The 14,921-nt window shown below is 38.2% G+C and overlaps 1 protein-coding gene across 1 annotated transcript in view; it reads right to left on the reverse strand.

Moving 5' to 3' along the window:
- Positions 1-14,921, reverse strand: part of LOC111142507 (oxysterol binding protein like 1A) — a 236,652-nt gene that overhangs the window by 153,918 nt on the left and 67,813 nt on the right. Inside the window, exons 8-11 of the mRNA XM_022495736.1 lie at positions 7,037-7,098; positions 6,889-6,933; positions 5,146-5,219; positions 4,971-5,034 (exon numbers count right to left, since the gene is read on the reverse strand). Coding sequence (XP_022351444.1) covers positions 4,971-5,034; positions 5,146-5,219; positions 6,889-6,933; positions 7,037-7,098 — 245 coding nt within the window. The remainder of the gene's footprint in view (positions 1-4,970; positions 5,035-5,145; positions 5,220-6,888; positions 6,934-7,036; positions 7,099-14,921) is intronic.

Here is a 14,921-nt window from a genome sequence, read left to right on the forward strand (position 1 = left end):
AAAAAGTTCTTTAGACTAAAATAAAGTGACATCAAACAAGGGGGGGAAAACCCAGAAGTTAATTGCATAGATAATTCTAATAGAGTATAGACTTTCTCTTTTCTCAAATAATTTAAAGCAATTTACACAATTGTAAAATTGTATGGCTGAGCTTGTAACATACTGAGGTGTAATATATATGACAATAATAGGACAGAGGATAAAGGAAGGAACTGAGCTATCTCAGAGCAAGGAAATGGCCCCATACATGCACCAAAAAAAATAAATGGAACTAGAAATCATAAAAACATAAATTAGAATAAAAGACTATAAATCTTTTTCTCCTCTCTTCTTTTTTTAAAAGCACAGGAGATTAACTTGCATCCACACAAAAACCTATATACTAATGCTCACAGCAGCAGCATTCCCAAGAGACAAAAAGTAAAAACAACCCAAATATTCATTAACTGATGAATGGATAAGTATTGTCTATCCATACAATGGAATATTATTTAGCCATAAAAAGGACTGAAGTAATGATACATGCTATAATACAGATGAACCTCGAAAACACTATGCTAAGCAAAAGAATCCAGAAACAAAAGACCACATATTATATGATTCCATTTATATGAAACGTCCAGAACAGGCAAATTTATAGATATACAGAGATCAATGGCTACCTGGGGTCTAGAAGAGGGTGGTACTGACAGGCAATGGGGTGATTGCACATGGGTATGAAGTTTCTTTGGGGAATTATGGAAATGGATCTAAAATGGATCGTGGTCTTCTCATGGTTGGCACAAGTGCCTGACCATACAAAAAATTATTGAATCATTTCAAGTGGGTGAACTGTATATGATGTGAATTATAGTTCAATAAAAACATTTTAATTAGCAACAATCGTGCCTCAGATAAACCTCACTGGCTACGATACTGCCACTGGGCAAAGCTCAATAAAAATATTTTAAAAGAAACATACAAATTGTATAAAGCAATAGATATAACACTATCACTGAGTTTTCAAACATGTAGAGTCATGATATATATAACAATAATAAAGACAAAGGAAGGGGTAGGAAGTGGAACTATATTAAAGCACAGTAAGTATGGAATGAAGTAGTAGTTTTTGATGGATTAAGATGCATATTGTAATACCCAGAGCAACTATTAAGAAATAATTTTAAAATATAGTAAAATACAAACAAAAGGAAATTGCATATGAGACATACATATCTTATGTAGAAGATGAAGAACAAACAAAACAAATACAGAAACAGCAAAATGGCAGAGAGAAACCCAACTATATCAGTAACAACATTAAGTACAAATTCATTAAACACTCTAAGATTTTACTTTTAAGTAATCCCTATACCCAGCATGGGGCTCAAACTCACAATTCCTAGATCAAAAGTCACATGCTCCACTAACTGAGCCAGCCAGGCATCCCTCATTAAACATTCCTGTCACAAGGCAGAGATTGTCAAACTGGATAAAAATACCAGATACGAGTGTATGCTCTCAGTAAGAGACTTATTTTAGGATGCCTGGGTGGCTCAGTTGGTTGAGTGACTGCCTTCAGCTTAGGCCATGATCCTGGAGTCCTGGGATAGAGTCCCCTATCGGGTTCCCTGCTCAGCAGGGGGTCTGTTTCTCCCTCAGACCTTCCCCCTCTCATGCTTTCTCATTCTCTCTCTCTCTCTCTCTCTCAAATAAATATTTTTTTTTTTTAAGAAGGAGAGAGAGACTTATTTTAGATTGAGACACATAAATAGGCTGAAAGCAAAAGGATGGAAAAAGATATACAATGCAAACAGTACCTGTATGAGAGCTGGAGTGACTATAGTGATTGTTATGGACTGAACAGTGTCCTCCACAAATTCATATGTGGAAGCCCCAACCCTCAATGAGACTATTTGTAAATAGGGCCTTTAAAGAGGAAATTACGATTAAATGAGGTCCCAAGAGTGGGGCCCTAATTCAGCAAGACTGGTATCCTTCATAAGAGGAAGAGAGACCAGGGATGCCTGCGCACAAAGTAAAGCCATGGGAGAGCTGTCAAGAAGGCAGCCATCTGCAACCCAAGGAAAGAGGCCTCGGGAGGAATCTATCCCTACACGTCAGAGCTGAAACTATAAAATTCATAAAGGAAACATAGGGATAAAGCTTCAAAGCAGTGGACTTGGAAAGGGTTCCTTGGACATGACACAAAAACACAAGTGACAAAAGAAAAAAACAGAGAAATTCGACTATCAAAATTAAAAACTTCTGTGTATCAAAGAGCACTATCAACAGAGCGTAAAGACAACCCACAGAATGGGAGAAAATATTCGCAAACCATATACTGGTTTATATCCAGAATATACAAAGAACTTCTACAACTCAACACCAACAAAAAAACCAAACAGCTCAGTTAAAAAATGGGCAAAGGACTTAAACAGATATTTCTCCAAGGACAATACACGATGCCTAAGAAGCACAAGAGAAGACCCTCAACATCATCATTCATTACAGAAACCCAAGTCAAACTGCAATTAGATGCCACCTCACACTCACTAGGATGCTCAATTAAAAAAAAAAAAAAAGGGAACGGAGTGCTGATGAGGATGTGGAGAAAGTGAAATTGGAACCCTTGCACAGTGTCGGTGTGAACATAAAATGGGTCAGCTGCTATGGAGAACAGCCGGGAAATTCCTCAGAAAGTTAAACATAGAACTACCATATCATTCAGCAATTCCACTTCTAGGTCTAGATCCAAAAGCAGGATCTTGAAGAGATTATTTGCACATCCGCGTTCACTGCAGCATTATTCACAATCACCAAGAGGTAGAAGCAATTCAAATGCCCACTGACAGATGAATGCATAAAGAAATGTGACCTATACAAACAATGGAATATTATTTAGCCTTTGGGAAAAGAAAAAAAGAAATCCTGTCACACATTACAGCATGGATGATTCTTGAGGTTATCAGACTAAAGTGAAGTAAGGCAGTCATAGAAAGACATAAAACTGTATGATTCCACTAGCAGGAGGATCGAAGTAGTCAAACTCAAAAGAAACCAAAAGTTAGAACAATGGTTGCAAGGCACTGGGGGTAGGGGAAATAGGCAGTTACTTGCTCAATGGACAGAGTTCCAGTTTTGCAAGATGAAAAAGTTCCAGAGATGTGTTGCACAACAAAGTAAACACAGTTCAGTTCAGTAGCCTGAACTACAGTAGCTACTGAACTGTACCCTTAAAAGTGGTTAAAATAGGGGTGCCTGGGTGGCTCAGTGGGTTAAGGCCTCTGCCTTCGGCTCGGGTCATGATCCCGGGGTCCTGGGATCGAGCCCCACATGGGGCTCTCTGCTCAGCAGGGAGCCTGCTTCTCTCTCTCTCTCTCTCTCTCTCTCTCTCTCTGGCTGCCTCTCTGCCTATTTGTGATCTCTGTCAAATAAATAAATAAAATCTTTTTAAAAAAATGGTTAAAATAGTGAATTTTATGTTATGTGTTTTAACACAACTAAATTTTTTCAAAAAGGAAAGAAATTCTGACACGTGCTGTAACACGGATGAATCTTGAGGATACTATACTAAGTGAAAATAAGCCAGTCACAGAAGGACACATATTGCCTATATTTACTTATACGAGGTACCTAACAAGGTCAAATTCATAGACACAGGAAGTAGAATGGTGGCTACTGGGGCCTGGGAATAGAAAGGAACGGAACGAGTGACTGAAGGGTACTGAGTTTTAGTTTGGGAAAACAAAGAGTTCTGGAGATGAATGGTGCTGACGGCTGCAAAATAATACAAATGTACTTAAGGTTACTGAACTGCACAATGAAAAAAATTAAGAAACTGAGAGTTGAAACACTATTAGAAAAAAAGATCTCAAATCAATATCCTCAGCTTCTACTTTAAGAAACTACAAAGTAGACAGAGTGCTTTAAAGCTGCCACACGGGACGCTCAGCAGCTTGTGTTTATATACGACTCATAAAAGTTGGCTTAAGCACACATGTACAGAAGAAACAAAAGTTATAACACAAGGTGAGGCATAATACAGCAAGGGCTGACCAATCCCACAGAAGTTAAAGAGCAAGAAATTTTAAAAGCGTGGGCAGAGCACCTCCTTTGTTTTTTGATCTAAGGCAGCCAAGAACCAGATAAGGAAAAAGCTTGGTATTAAGTAGATGTGTCCACAGCAGTGACAGAAGAGAATGGCCACAATTGCCCTGAAAGAGAAAACAACAAGATGACACAGGTAAGATGAGAGGAAGACCCTGGATCTCTGGCCCAATGTGAAAGGAACACAGGGTGGGAGGACTCTGAAGGGGCCGGCTGTGTAATTCGGCTGTACTCCTGGGGAATGGGCCCTGTCTGTGACTCCCCAAGGGGAACACCTGGTCTTCTGGGGGGTGTTCGCCCTGAGAAAGGCAGGTGCTGTGCTCTAAAGAGCAGATGGATTGCCACGATTTGTTGACCACCCTAAAGGATCTGAAGTAGGAAATAAGGAAGTATGTCTAGGCTCCAGTCTTAGACTAATCTCTACAGAGGAGAAACTCCTTTTTTCTCCTGGTTGATAAAAATATAAAAAGTGAACAAAGAGAACTCAAGAATCCCAATTTTGAAGCAGGCTTTAATTTTTAACACCAGAAAAACTTCTGTTATCCCAATTTACCCAGGTATAAATACACACATACATGTAGGACATACATACATAGATATATACACATGTATGTGTGAATATACATACATACACATACAAAAACAAAATGTTAAAGGCTCTTTGTGTTTTCAGGTAACTCCTCTCCCATCCCACAATACGTGGAAATAAAAATTGATTATATTTTTAAAACAGAACTTCCACAATTTTTCTTGTTCTCAAATAAAAATACAAGTGCCTTCTACCCCCAAGATTTTACAAGGCAGTTTATAAAAATAATTTTGTGCATTTACTTGCAAAACTGACTTCATGGTTTGAGCAAAAGATGCATGTGTCATCCTACCGTGCATACTGCTTGAGTTAGATGCTTGCATCCCTGGCGATAAATATTACGGACTGCATCAGGCCTTCAAAATAAATTTTAAATTAACAAGACAAAAGGAAAAGAGTTAAGTGAAAACTTTTAATCTTTCAAAATTTAGATAATGAAATTTAATAAGTATAAAGATAATACTTACTGTTTCCTATACCACGAAAGGACTCCATGTTCTAACACTACCCAGAATAATCTCCAGCCAAAAAATCTTGAACTCTAAGGGAAAAATTGGCAATAATTTTCTGAAGTGACTCATCCAGATTCAAATACCTAACTGATAAAAATTAAGTTATGACAGTGCTATTGTAGTCTTTCATCTAGACAGTCCTAACGAACATTAAAAAATGATCAAACATGGGGGCATCTGGGTGGCTCAGTTGGTTAAGAGTCTGCATTTGGCTCAGGTTGTGATCTCAGGGTCCTGGGATGGAGTCCCACATCAGGCTCCGTGCTCAGCGGGGAGTCTGCTTGTCCTTCTCCCTCTGCTCCTCCCCACACTCACACACACACTCTCTCTCTCAAAAAAAATTAAAGAAAAAAAAACGATCAGGGGTGCCTGGGTGGCTCAGTTGGTTAAGTGCTTGCCTTTGGTTCATATCATGATCTCAGGGTCCTGGGATGGAGCCCTGCACTGGGCTCCTGGCTCAGCGGGGAGCCTGCCTCTCCTCCCTCTGCCTGTTACTTCCTCCTGCTTGTGCTCTTACAAATAAATAAAATCTTTAAAAAAAATTTTTAATTTTGGGCGCCTGGGTGGCTCAGTTGGTTGAGCAACTGCCTTCGGCTCAGGTCATGATCCCGGACTTCCAGGATCGAGTCCCGCATCGGGCTCCCAGCACCTTGGGGAGTCTGCTTCTCCCTCTGACCTTCTCCTCTCTCATGCTCTCTCTCACTCATTCTCCCTCAAATAAATAAATAAAATCTTAAAAATAAATAAATAAAATAAAATAAATTTTTAATTTTAAAAAGTATCAAATATGAACTAAGGTACTCAGTGCATTAATGAAAACGTAATACAACAGAGGGACAGGAATAGAAGAAATGCCATACTAATAAGATCAACATTGAACACTCTTTATGGTTCTAACAATATTGTTCAGGGATATTTACAGGAAGATTTTCAGTTGTGGACTTCAAAGACAAAGTCTGGAATGAAATGCTGAATAAAGAGTATTCTGATTTTATACCATATAGACATACTTGTGCATAAATATATAGAGGCAGCGCTTGCAAGTGCAAAAAAAAAATGCATGCTCTAAAATAGTTAATTCTAGAACATAACTGAATTCCAAAATGCAAAGATATTCTTAGAACCAGATTTTATATGTGTGCTCTGTGACAATTCAAGTATTAAATTCCTATTAAGTCTTCCCTAGTTCAATATTTATAACAAAAACATTGTAATTCCATGATTAAGGAAAAGAATTTGTTCTCCCACTCTGTTCTGTATAAGCTTATCACCTAAAAGTGTCAGACCATCAACACAAAGGACAGCAATTGCTACAATAAGTGGAAGCCTAACGAAGTCCAGTGCTACAGAAAATGGTCAATGTTGTCAGATCCAAGACAGATTATATCAGAAATAATTTTTAAATTAAAAAAAAAATTATTTGAAAGCATGAGAGCGAGCGCGAACACGAGTGCGAGCATGAGCGCGAGCGCACAAGCAGGGGAAGCAGCAGGCAGAGGGAAATGGAGTGAGCACGGAGCCTGATGCAGGACTTGATCCCGGGAACCTGAGACCAAGATCCAAGCTGAAGGCATATGCCCAACTAGCTGAGCCACCCAGGCACCCTTTAAATTTATTATTACTATTTTCTTTTTTACAAAAATGGACCCCCTGAGAATTCTTTCTGGTTTTATAAATAAAAAAATAATCCCAGCCTACCTTCCAGAGAGGGCCTTCATATCGTTTCAACACTTTGTAGACAACCTATTAAGAATAAGTTTTTCATAAAAAAATGCCATCCACATATTTCAAGAATTCAAAATCTTTTCTAAAAAGGATCATATGCAAGTAGTCCATTACTACATACCTTATTACCGATAAGAATGTGTTTCATTTCAGCACCCTGAGCAAGGTCAAGGGGTTTTTGATCTGTATAAAATACAAGAAAAGAAAGAAACCAAGAACTTAATTGTATACAAACATGCTATTATAACATATAAGATTCTTTAATTATTCCAATGACCACACCTTTTTCTTCTTCTGCCAAGTTACCCACCTGAAGCTGCCATTTCAACTCTTTCTGGCCCTCATTTTGGTAGCTAACCATTAAGCCAGCAAGCAATAGTAACCTCAGAGCACTCTGTACAGGTTCTATGATCCTTCAAGCCTTCTTACTTTAAAATCATTGTATTAGTTTCCCATGGCTGCTACACCAAAGTACCACAAACTCAGTGACTTCAAACAGTAAGAATGAATTCTTTCATAGTTGAGGAGCACAGAGGGCCAAAATCCATTTTGCTGGGGCCAAAAATCAAGGTGTAGACAGGATTCACCCTTTCTGGAGGCTAGGGGACAAACTATTTCCTTGCCCCTATCTAGTTTCTGGAGTCCATTTGGCCATTCCAGCCAGGCGTTCCTATACTGAAACATTTATACACAACATAGTAACAGGAGAGTGGCCAGTTTTGAGAATACCTGGAGAGAGAGGAGTCCATCAATTAATTATACTATTATATTTTTTAAGCTTTAATAAATTCCCCATTTGTTAATATGTGGTCCCCCCATCTTCAAAGTACATCACTCCAATCACTGTTGCCATCCTTAGGTTTTCTCTCTCAATGTTCTGAGTTCCCCCACTTCATAAGGACAATTATGAGTATACTGGGCCCTCCTGGATAGTTCAGGATTATCTCCCTATCTCAAGATCTTAACTAATCACTTAACTAATCTTTAAGGGGGCCATTATTTGGTCTACCACAGCCACTCTTAAGCTGCTTCACCAGAGAACAAGCAGAAGAGAAAGCTCACAAGCATGATGGTCCACAACTGAGGACAAAAGCAAAAAGTGATAATGGAGAATGAAACCAGTAAGGCATTATGGGACGTTCTGCAATATCATACATGCAAGCATTCTATGTTTTGCCAAACAACAAAAACAGAATTTGTTAAAGTTACTTTTCTGAGTTTTGAAGTGAGCAGGCCACTGTATGAAGCAAGCTAGCTTAAAAAACAAAAACAAAAACAAAAAACAGTCCTCTCCGAACCTGGAAGTAGAATATGGTACTTTCAAAGTAACGTAGCTATCTGGTTTAAGAAAGGTAACATATTCTATCAAACAAGCTTTTTTTAAAACAAATTAAATTCAAGTTAGTTAACATATAGTGCAGTATTGATTTTAGGAGTAGAAGTTAGTGATTCATCACTTACATACAACACCCAGGGCTCATCACAAGTGCCCTCCTTAATGCCCATCACCCATGTAGCCCATCCCTCCACCTACATCCCCTCTGGCAACCCTGTTTGTTCTCTATAGTTAAGAGTCTCTTATAGTTTGTCTCCCTCCCTGTTTTTATCTTTTATTTTTCCTTCTTTTCCTTTCCCCTATATTCATCTGTGTTGTTTCTTAAATGCCACCTGAGGATATCATATATATCTGACTTATTTCACTTAGTATAATACACTCTAGTTCCATTCATGATGTTGCAAATGGCAAAGATTTCATTCTTTTTGATGGCTGATCAAATAATCTTTTTATAAATACCAAACACTGGCTGTGGTGTTAGGCAGTCTTTTGTATGAATTTCTCCTAACAAGGATCTACTATGCACCAATTAATATTTTAGGCACTGGGGATTCAGCAGTGAACAGGACAGAAAAAAATGGAGAGGGGCAGGGTAGGCATAGAAAAAGAGAAAAAGATAGTACATTAATAAAAATTACATGGCGGGGCGCCTGGGTGGCTCAGTGGATTAAGCCTCTGCCTTTAGCTCGGGTCATGATCTCAGGGTCCTGGGACCGAGTCCCGCATTGGGCTCTCTGCTGGGCAGGGAGCCTGCTTCCTCCTCTCTCTCTCTCTCTCTCTCTCTCTCTCTGCCTCCCTCTCTGCCTACTTGTTCTCTCTCTCAAAAAAAAAAAAAATTTTTTTTTTTTTAAAGATTCTATTTATTTACTTGACAGAGATCACAAGTAGGCAGAGAGGCAGGCAGAGAGAGAGGAAGGGAAGCAGGCTCCCCACCGAGCAGAGAGCCCGATGCGGGACTCGATCCCAGGACCCTGAGATCATGACCCGAGCCGAAGGCAGCAGCTTAACCCACTGAGCCACCCAGGCGCCCATAAATAAAATCTTTAAAAAAAAAAAAAATTACATGGCAAAAGGGCACCTGGGTGGCTCAGTCATTTAAGCATCTAGCTCTTAATTTCGACCCAAGTCATGATCTCAGTGTCCTGGGATCAAGCCCTGCATCCGACTCTGTGCTCGGTGGGGAGTCTGTTTGAGATTTTCTCTCTCCCTCCCACCTCCCACCCAGCTCTCTAAAATAAATCTTTTTAAAAAATTACATGGCAGATAATATATTATGCTATGCCGATCCTTTCTAAGTGAATGATATGATAGAGAATGACTAGGATACCATTTTAGACTGGTGACTGGGCAACTGATCAGGGCAGGCCTTTCTGAGGAAAAGGTGTTTAAACTGAAAGGAAGGATTTGGTCTTGAGAAAATATAGGGGAAGGGCATTCCAACAGACAGAACACTAAAAACAATTTACTGGGCAAGAGAGATAGACGTCAGAAGCCACATCGTGTCAAGGCTTCGTAGGTCACACCGTTGTGAGTCAGCAGAGGGATTTAGGTTATTTTAAGAATGATGAAGAGCCACTGAAGGGCTTTAGGAAAAAGAGTAACAGGCTCTGACTTCTGTTTAAAACTGTCCATGTGTTAAAAAGTAGTATTAAGAAGGGTAATAGGAGGGGTGCCTGGGTGACCCTCAGGGGCCAATGGGTAAAGCCTCTGCCTTTGGCTCAGGTCATGGTCTCAGGGTCCTGGGATCGAGCTCTGCATCGGGCTCTCTGCTCAGCAGGGAGCTTGCTTTCCCCTCTCTCTCTGCCTGCCTCTCTGCCTTCTTGTGATCTCTCCCCCTCTGTCAAATAAATAATAAATAAAATCTTAAAAAAAAAAAAAGGATAATAGGGGATATGTGAACTCTGGCTACTTGATGATTTTGTAAAATTTTTACTAACAGGATAAAGTTATTGTAGCAATGCTTTTTAACAGCTCTGTTGAGATATAATTCACATACCATATAATTCACCCATTTAAAGTGTACAATTAATTCAGTGGTTTTCGGTATATTCAGAGCTATGCAACCATCACATGGTTATAGTTTTTTCTAAAGGAGCCCTTTTATAAATATACTGAAATACATTTTTTAATATTTTTAAGTAATCTTTGTACCCAACGAGAGCTTGAACTCACAACCCTGAGGATCAAGAGTCACATGCTCAACTGACTGAGACAGCCAGACGCCCCTATACTGAAACATTTATACACAACATAGTAACAGGAGAGTGGCCAGTTTTGAGAATACCTGGAGAGAGAGGAGTCCATCAATTAATTATACTATTCTATTTTTTAAGCTTTGATAAATTCTATAATAAAAACATTTTTTAAAAGATCACCATGGCTACGGTGTGGAAAATACCTTGTAAATGTGGGCAAGAGAAAAGCAGAGAAATAGTTACAAAGCAATATCAATAGTCTAGGAAAAAGATAATAGTGGTTTGGACTGGAGAGCTAGTCATAGAAAAAAATGGAGACCGCAGAAAACACAGAGAGAAGTTTAAGGGTTTCAGATTTTAAAGGTAGATTTAATAGGACTGCTGATGGGCAAAACTTGGACTAATTACATATTACTTCTTTAGTGGGGAAAAAATTTATAATAGCCATTTTAGGTTTTCTAGCTAGCATATAGGAAGAGGTCTAATAAAGAGGTCTGCCAACTGTTATTTTTATTCTATCTACAGGGCACTTTTGAGAAATTATCCCTTTAGGCAAAGAAGAGGAGGACAATGTGATTTCTTTCACAGAATTCTGCCCTAACACCAAAAATAAATTCTGAACCCCTGCCAACTAGCTGAAATTCCAGTACTGAGCCTTCATTTCTAGATTCAATGCCTAAAGTGCCTGGTACAAGTAAGAATTAAATAAAATGCTTTTTGAACTGAATGAAAAAGACTCCTTACCCAAATGAGCACCATAACCAATCAATTCAAATTGTACATCTTTTATCAAACACAACAAAATAAAAACCAGGAATGATCCAATATTTAAATTTTTACAGGATATAAATTTGTCCTTTAATGAGAACACTAAATAAAAATGTCAACAGGGGCGCCTGGGTGGCTCAGTGGGTTAAGCAGCTGCCTTCGGCTCGGGTCATGATCTCAGGGTCCTGGGATCGAGCCCCGCATCGGGCTCTCTGCTCAGCGGGGAGCCTGCTTCCTCCTCTCTCTCTGCCTGCCTCTCTGCCTGCTTGTGATCTCTCTCTGTCAAATAAATAAATAAAATCTTAAAAAAAAAAAATAGTTTAAAAAAATGTCAACATTCCTCAAAGGAATTTATACAGAATGTAATTTCAATAACATATCAATGGTACGTTTACTAAGAACCTAAAAGAAATTATTCTAAATGTCATCTGGGAGAATAAACAGGTAAGAATGTCAAAGACAATCTTCAAAAAAAGAAGGGTAAGAGAAACTTTATCAGATCTTTACACATTACAAAAACAATCATTAAAAATGAGATACTTGCAAAAGAAGAGACAGATGAAGCAATGAAAGAGAATAGAAAACAAAAGAGCATAAAATCTTAAAGGGCAGGAGAAAGGCATGAACAACAGAAAAGGAAAGATTGCTCAATGAAGGGTATAAAGATTAGTGATTAGCAATTTCAGAGTCTCACATCCTAACACACTCTCCCATTTGGCAGTGCTTACTCAAAACCCTGTAAACAGGGCTGGGCCTCTGGCTACTTTCCTGACTTTACCTCTCTCCCCCAACTTTCCCTCCCCTGGGCAACCTGACAGCTTTCTTCTTTAAATATGCCAAGTGCTCCCCCATCCCAGAGCTTTTACACCTGCTTGCCTGTCGTTTTCAATGCTCTTCTGCCAGATATCCTCAGGCCTCACTCCTTAACTCAGCACTGTGCTGCTCACAGAGGCCTTCCCTTACAGGCTTTCCAAACTAACAGCCCCACCCCCCATGTCATCACTCTCTATCCCTTTCAACCTGTTCTTTTTTTCTGCACCTCACTGCCTGACATTATATGTGTATTTACATTTGGTCTATCTCTTCCCACTAGGACATAAGCTCTGAGAGTGTGGGGGCTGTCTGGTTTTGTTCACTGTTGGGATACCCAGCACCTACAATGGTTCTTGCCACATAGTAGAGGCTCAGCATTTGCTTAATGAATGAATATGATTACAGACAATCTAGGAGAAAACAATCAAATATTTACCAAATCTCAATTTAAGTCTAGAAGTCAAAGAAGAGGATCAACAAATTTGAATAAAAATCTAAAACACTTTTAAAAAAAGAAAGAAAAGACTGGGAAAATTTAGTCTTAGAAAACAGATAATCATTGTCCATATCATTTTTTTTTTGTTTTGGGTGGTAAATTATATCCATGTGAAATACTATCCAGATGGTGAGCCAGGAAGACCAGGCTTCTAGAGACAATATGGAAAAACTGTTGATACTTGATAAAAATGAGGAGTTTAATATGTCAACTCTATTTACAAGCCATAAAACAGAAGGAGTAGATACTTTCTGAGGAATTTGCCAACCTTACTCTTTCACCATTGCCTGAGCACTGCTCTTTCCACACCCCCTGGGGGAGACATAGCAGCCATGTTTGCATCATAAGGCCCTGCCCCAGAGTTCCCTCTGACTGTATCAGACGCAGGCCCTGAACACAGTGGGTACCATTGGATTATCTCCCACTGAAATTTAAAACTGAGGTTAGGAGATCCTGGTCTACTGAAAGAAGTTCAGGCAGTCATCTACTAGTACGTATACTGGAAAACTGATCTGCTAAGAGACAGAAATGAGAGACCAAGCAGTGAGAGAAGGATACACATACAATGAGTGGCAGCCTTCTTGATTCCTAACAGCTCATGGTTCCTGATTCCCTCCTTTCTGATGCCTGCTTTGTAATACCATAAGATACCTATGTATTCTGACATTAATAATGTATGACCTTCCTTTTGCCCATACTCTTGAGTTTAAACTAAAAACAACAACAACAAAAAAAAAAAAAACAAAACCAACTTTTTTAAAAACTAGATTTTAAGTAGGCTTTATACCCAGTGTGGAGCCCACTGAAGGGCTTGAACTCATGATCCTCAGATCAGACCTAAGCTGAGATCAACAGTCGGATGCCCACTGGCTGAGCCATCCAGGCACCCCCATTATTTTAAACTTTTAAAAAAAGTTTGGTCTACCAGAGAATAATAACTAACAACTAAAAGCTAAGTCTTTATGGATATTTGGCTCATAGCTGATTCCGCTTTGTGGGTGCCTTCATTTTCCTCATTTTGAGCATAAACATTAGTTTTGCAATTTTTTTTTAAAAATGTTCTAAAATAGGTATGAAAATGAGAAAGTTATACAATATGCCAAAGAAACAGATTATATTTTAATAATTTTTTTCTATAATGCAGATATTATGACTTAAAAAAGTATTTCCTCGGAATGTGCCATCTTGACTTTTATAAAGAACACTTTAACAAGAATGTTAAATTTGATTACTAATATAAACTATAGGGCAAAAGTATATTTAAACACCAACAATCAAATTTTTGAAGTTTATAGGGATATTTCTTTAGTTTAGACTGATATTCACATGGGACTATTAATTCTTATTACATTGGAATGCTTTTGGAATCTAAATTTTAAAGGAAGAACCATTATAAACCACCACCTAGAAAAACTATTCAAATCTTTGGGAAGTTGGTAAAGACACTAGGAATCATACTGTTAACATAAATTTTAGGTTCCTGACTCTTTTATAGCACTTTCAAGATTCCTTTGCTTAATTCCCAGTTAGGAAAATAACTTTAGTTCTTAACTAGTAATTAGTTAGATAGAATTTAAATTATGTAACATAGTGTTCCCATTGCTCTATAGTTCATACAGCCTGCTAGGAAAGTCCTTTCCAGGTACCTGTACCCACCTTCCATTACATTTACAAGTTTACCCTTCAAAAAAAGTCTCTGGAAAGACCACAAATACATAAAGGTTAAACAACATGCTACTAAATAAGGAATGGGTCAATCAGGGCCTGCTTCCTCCTCTCTGTCTGCCTCTCTGCCTGCCTCTCTGCCTACTTGTGATTTCTCTCTGTCAAATAAATAAATAAAATCTTAAAAAAAAAAAAAAGAAAATACAATAGTCCAAAACCTTTGGGATGCGGCAAAAGTGGTACTAAAAGGGAGGTATATATCAATACAGGTCTACCTCAAGAAGTAATAATCACACAACTAGCCTTACACCTAAAGGAGCCAGAAAAAGAACAACAAAGCCTAAAACCAGCAGAAAGAAGGAAATAATAAAGACTAGAGCAGAAATAAATGATATAGAAACTAAAATATATATGTACATATACATATATATATATAACAAAAAAAAAAAAGCTGGCTCTTCAAAAAAAATAAAATAGATAAACCTCTAGCCAGACTTATCAAAAAGAAAAAAGAATCAAAATAAAATTACAAATGAGAGAAGGGAAACAATAAACACCAACACAGAAATACAATTATAAGATTATGAAAAACTATATGCCAACAAATTAGACAACTGAGAAGAAATGGATAAATTCTTAAAAACACATCAACTACCAAACCTGAAACAGTAAGAAATAGAAAACTTGAACAGACTGGTAACCAGCAAAGAAATTGAATCAGTAATCAAAAATC

The sequence above is a fragment of the Enhydra lutris genome, unplaced genomic scaffold (genome assembly GCF_002288905.1).
Source record: "Enhydra lutris kenyoni isolate GAN:26980312 unplaced genomic scaffold, ASM228890v2 scaffoldscaffold8, whole genome shotgun sequence".
Taxonomy (NCBI): domain Eukaryota; kingdom Metazoa; phylum Chordata; class Mammalia; order Carnivora; family Mustelidae; genus Enhydra; species Enhydra lutris.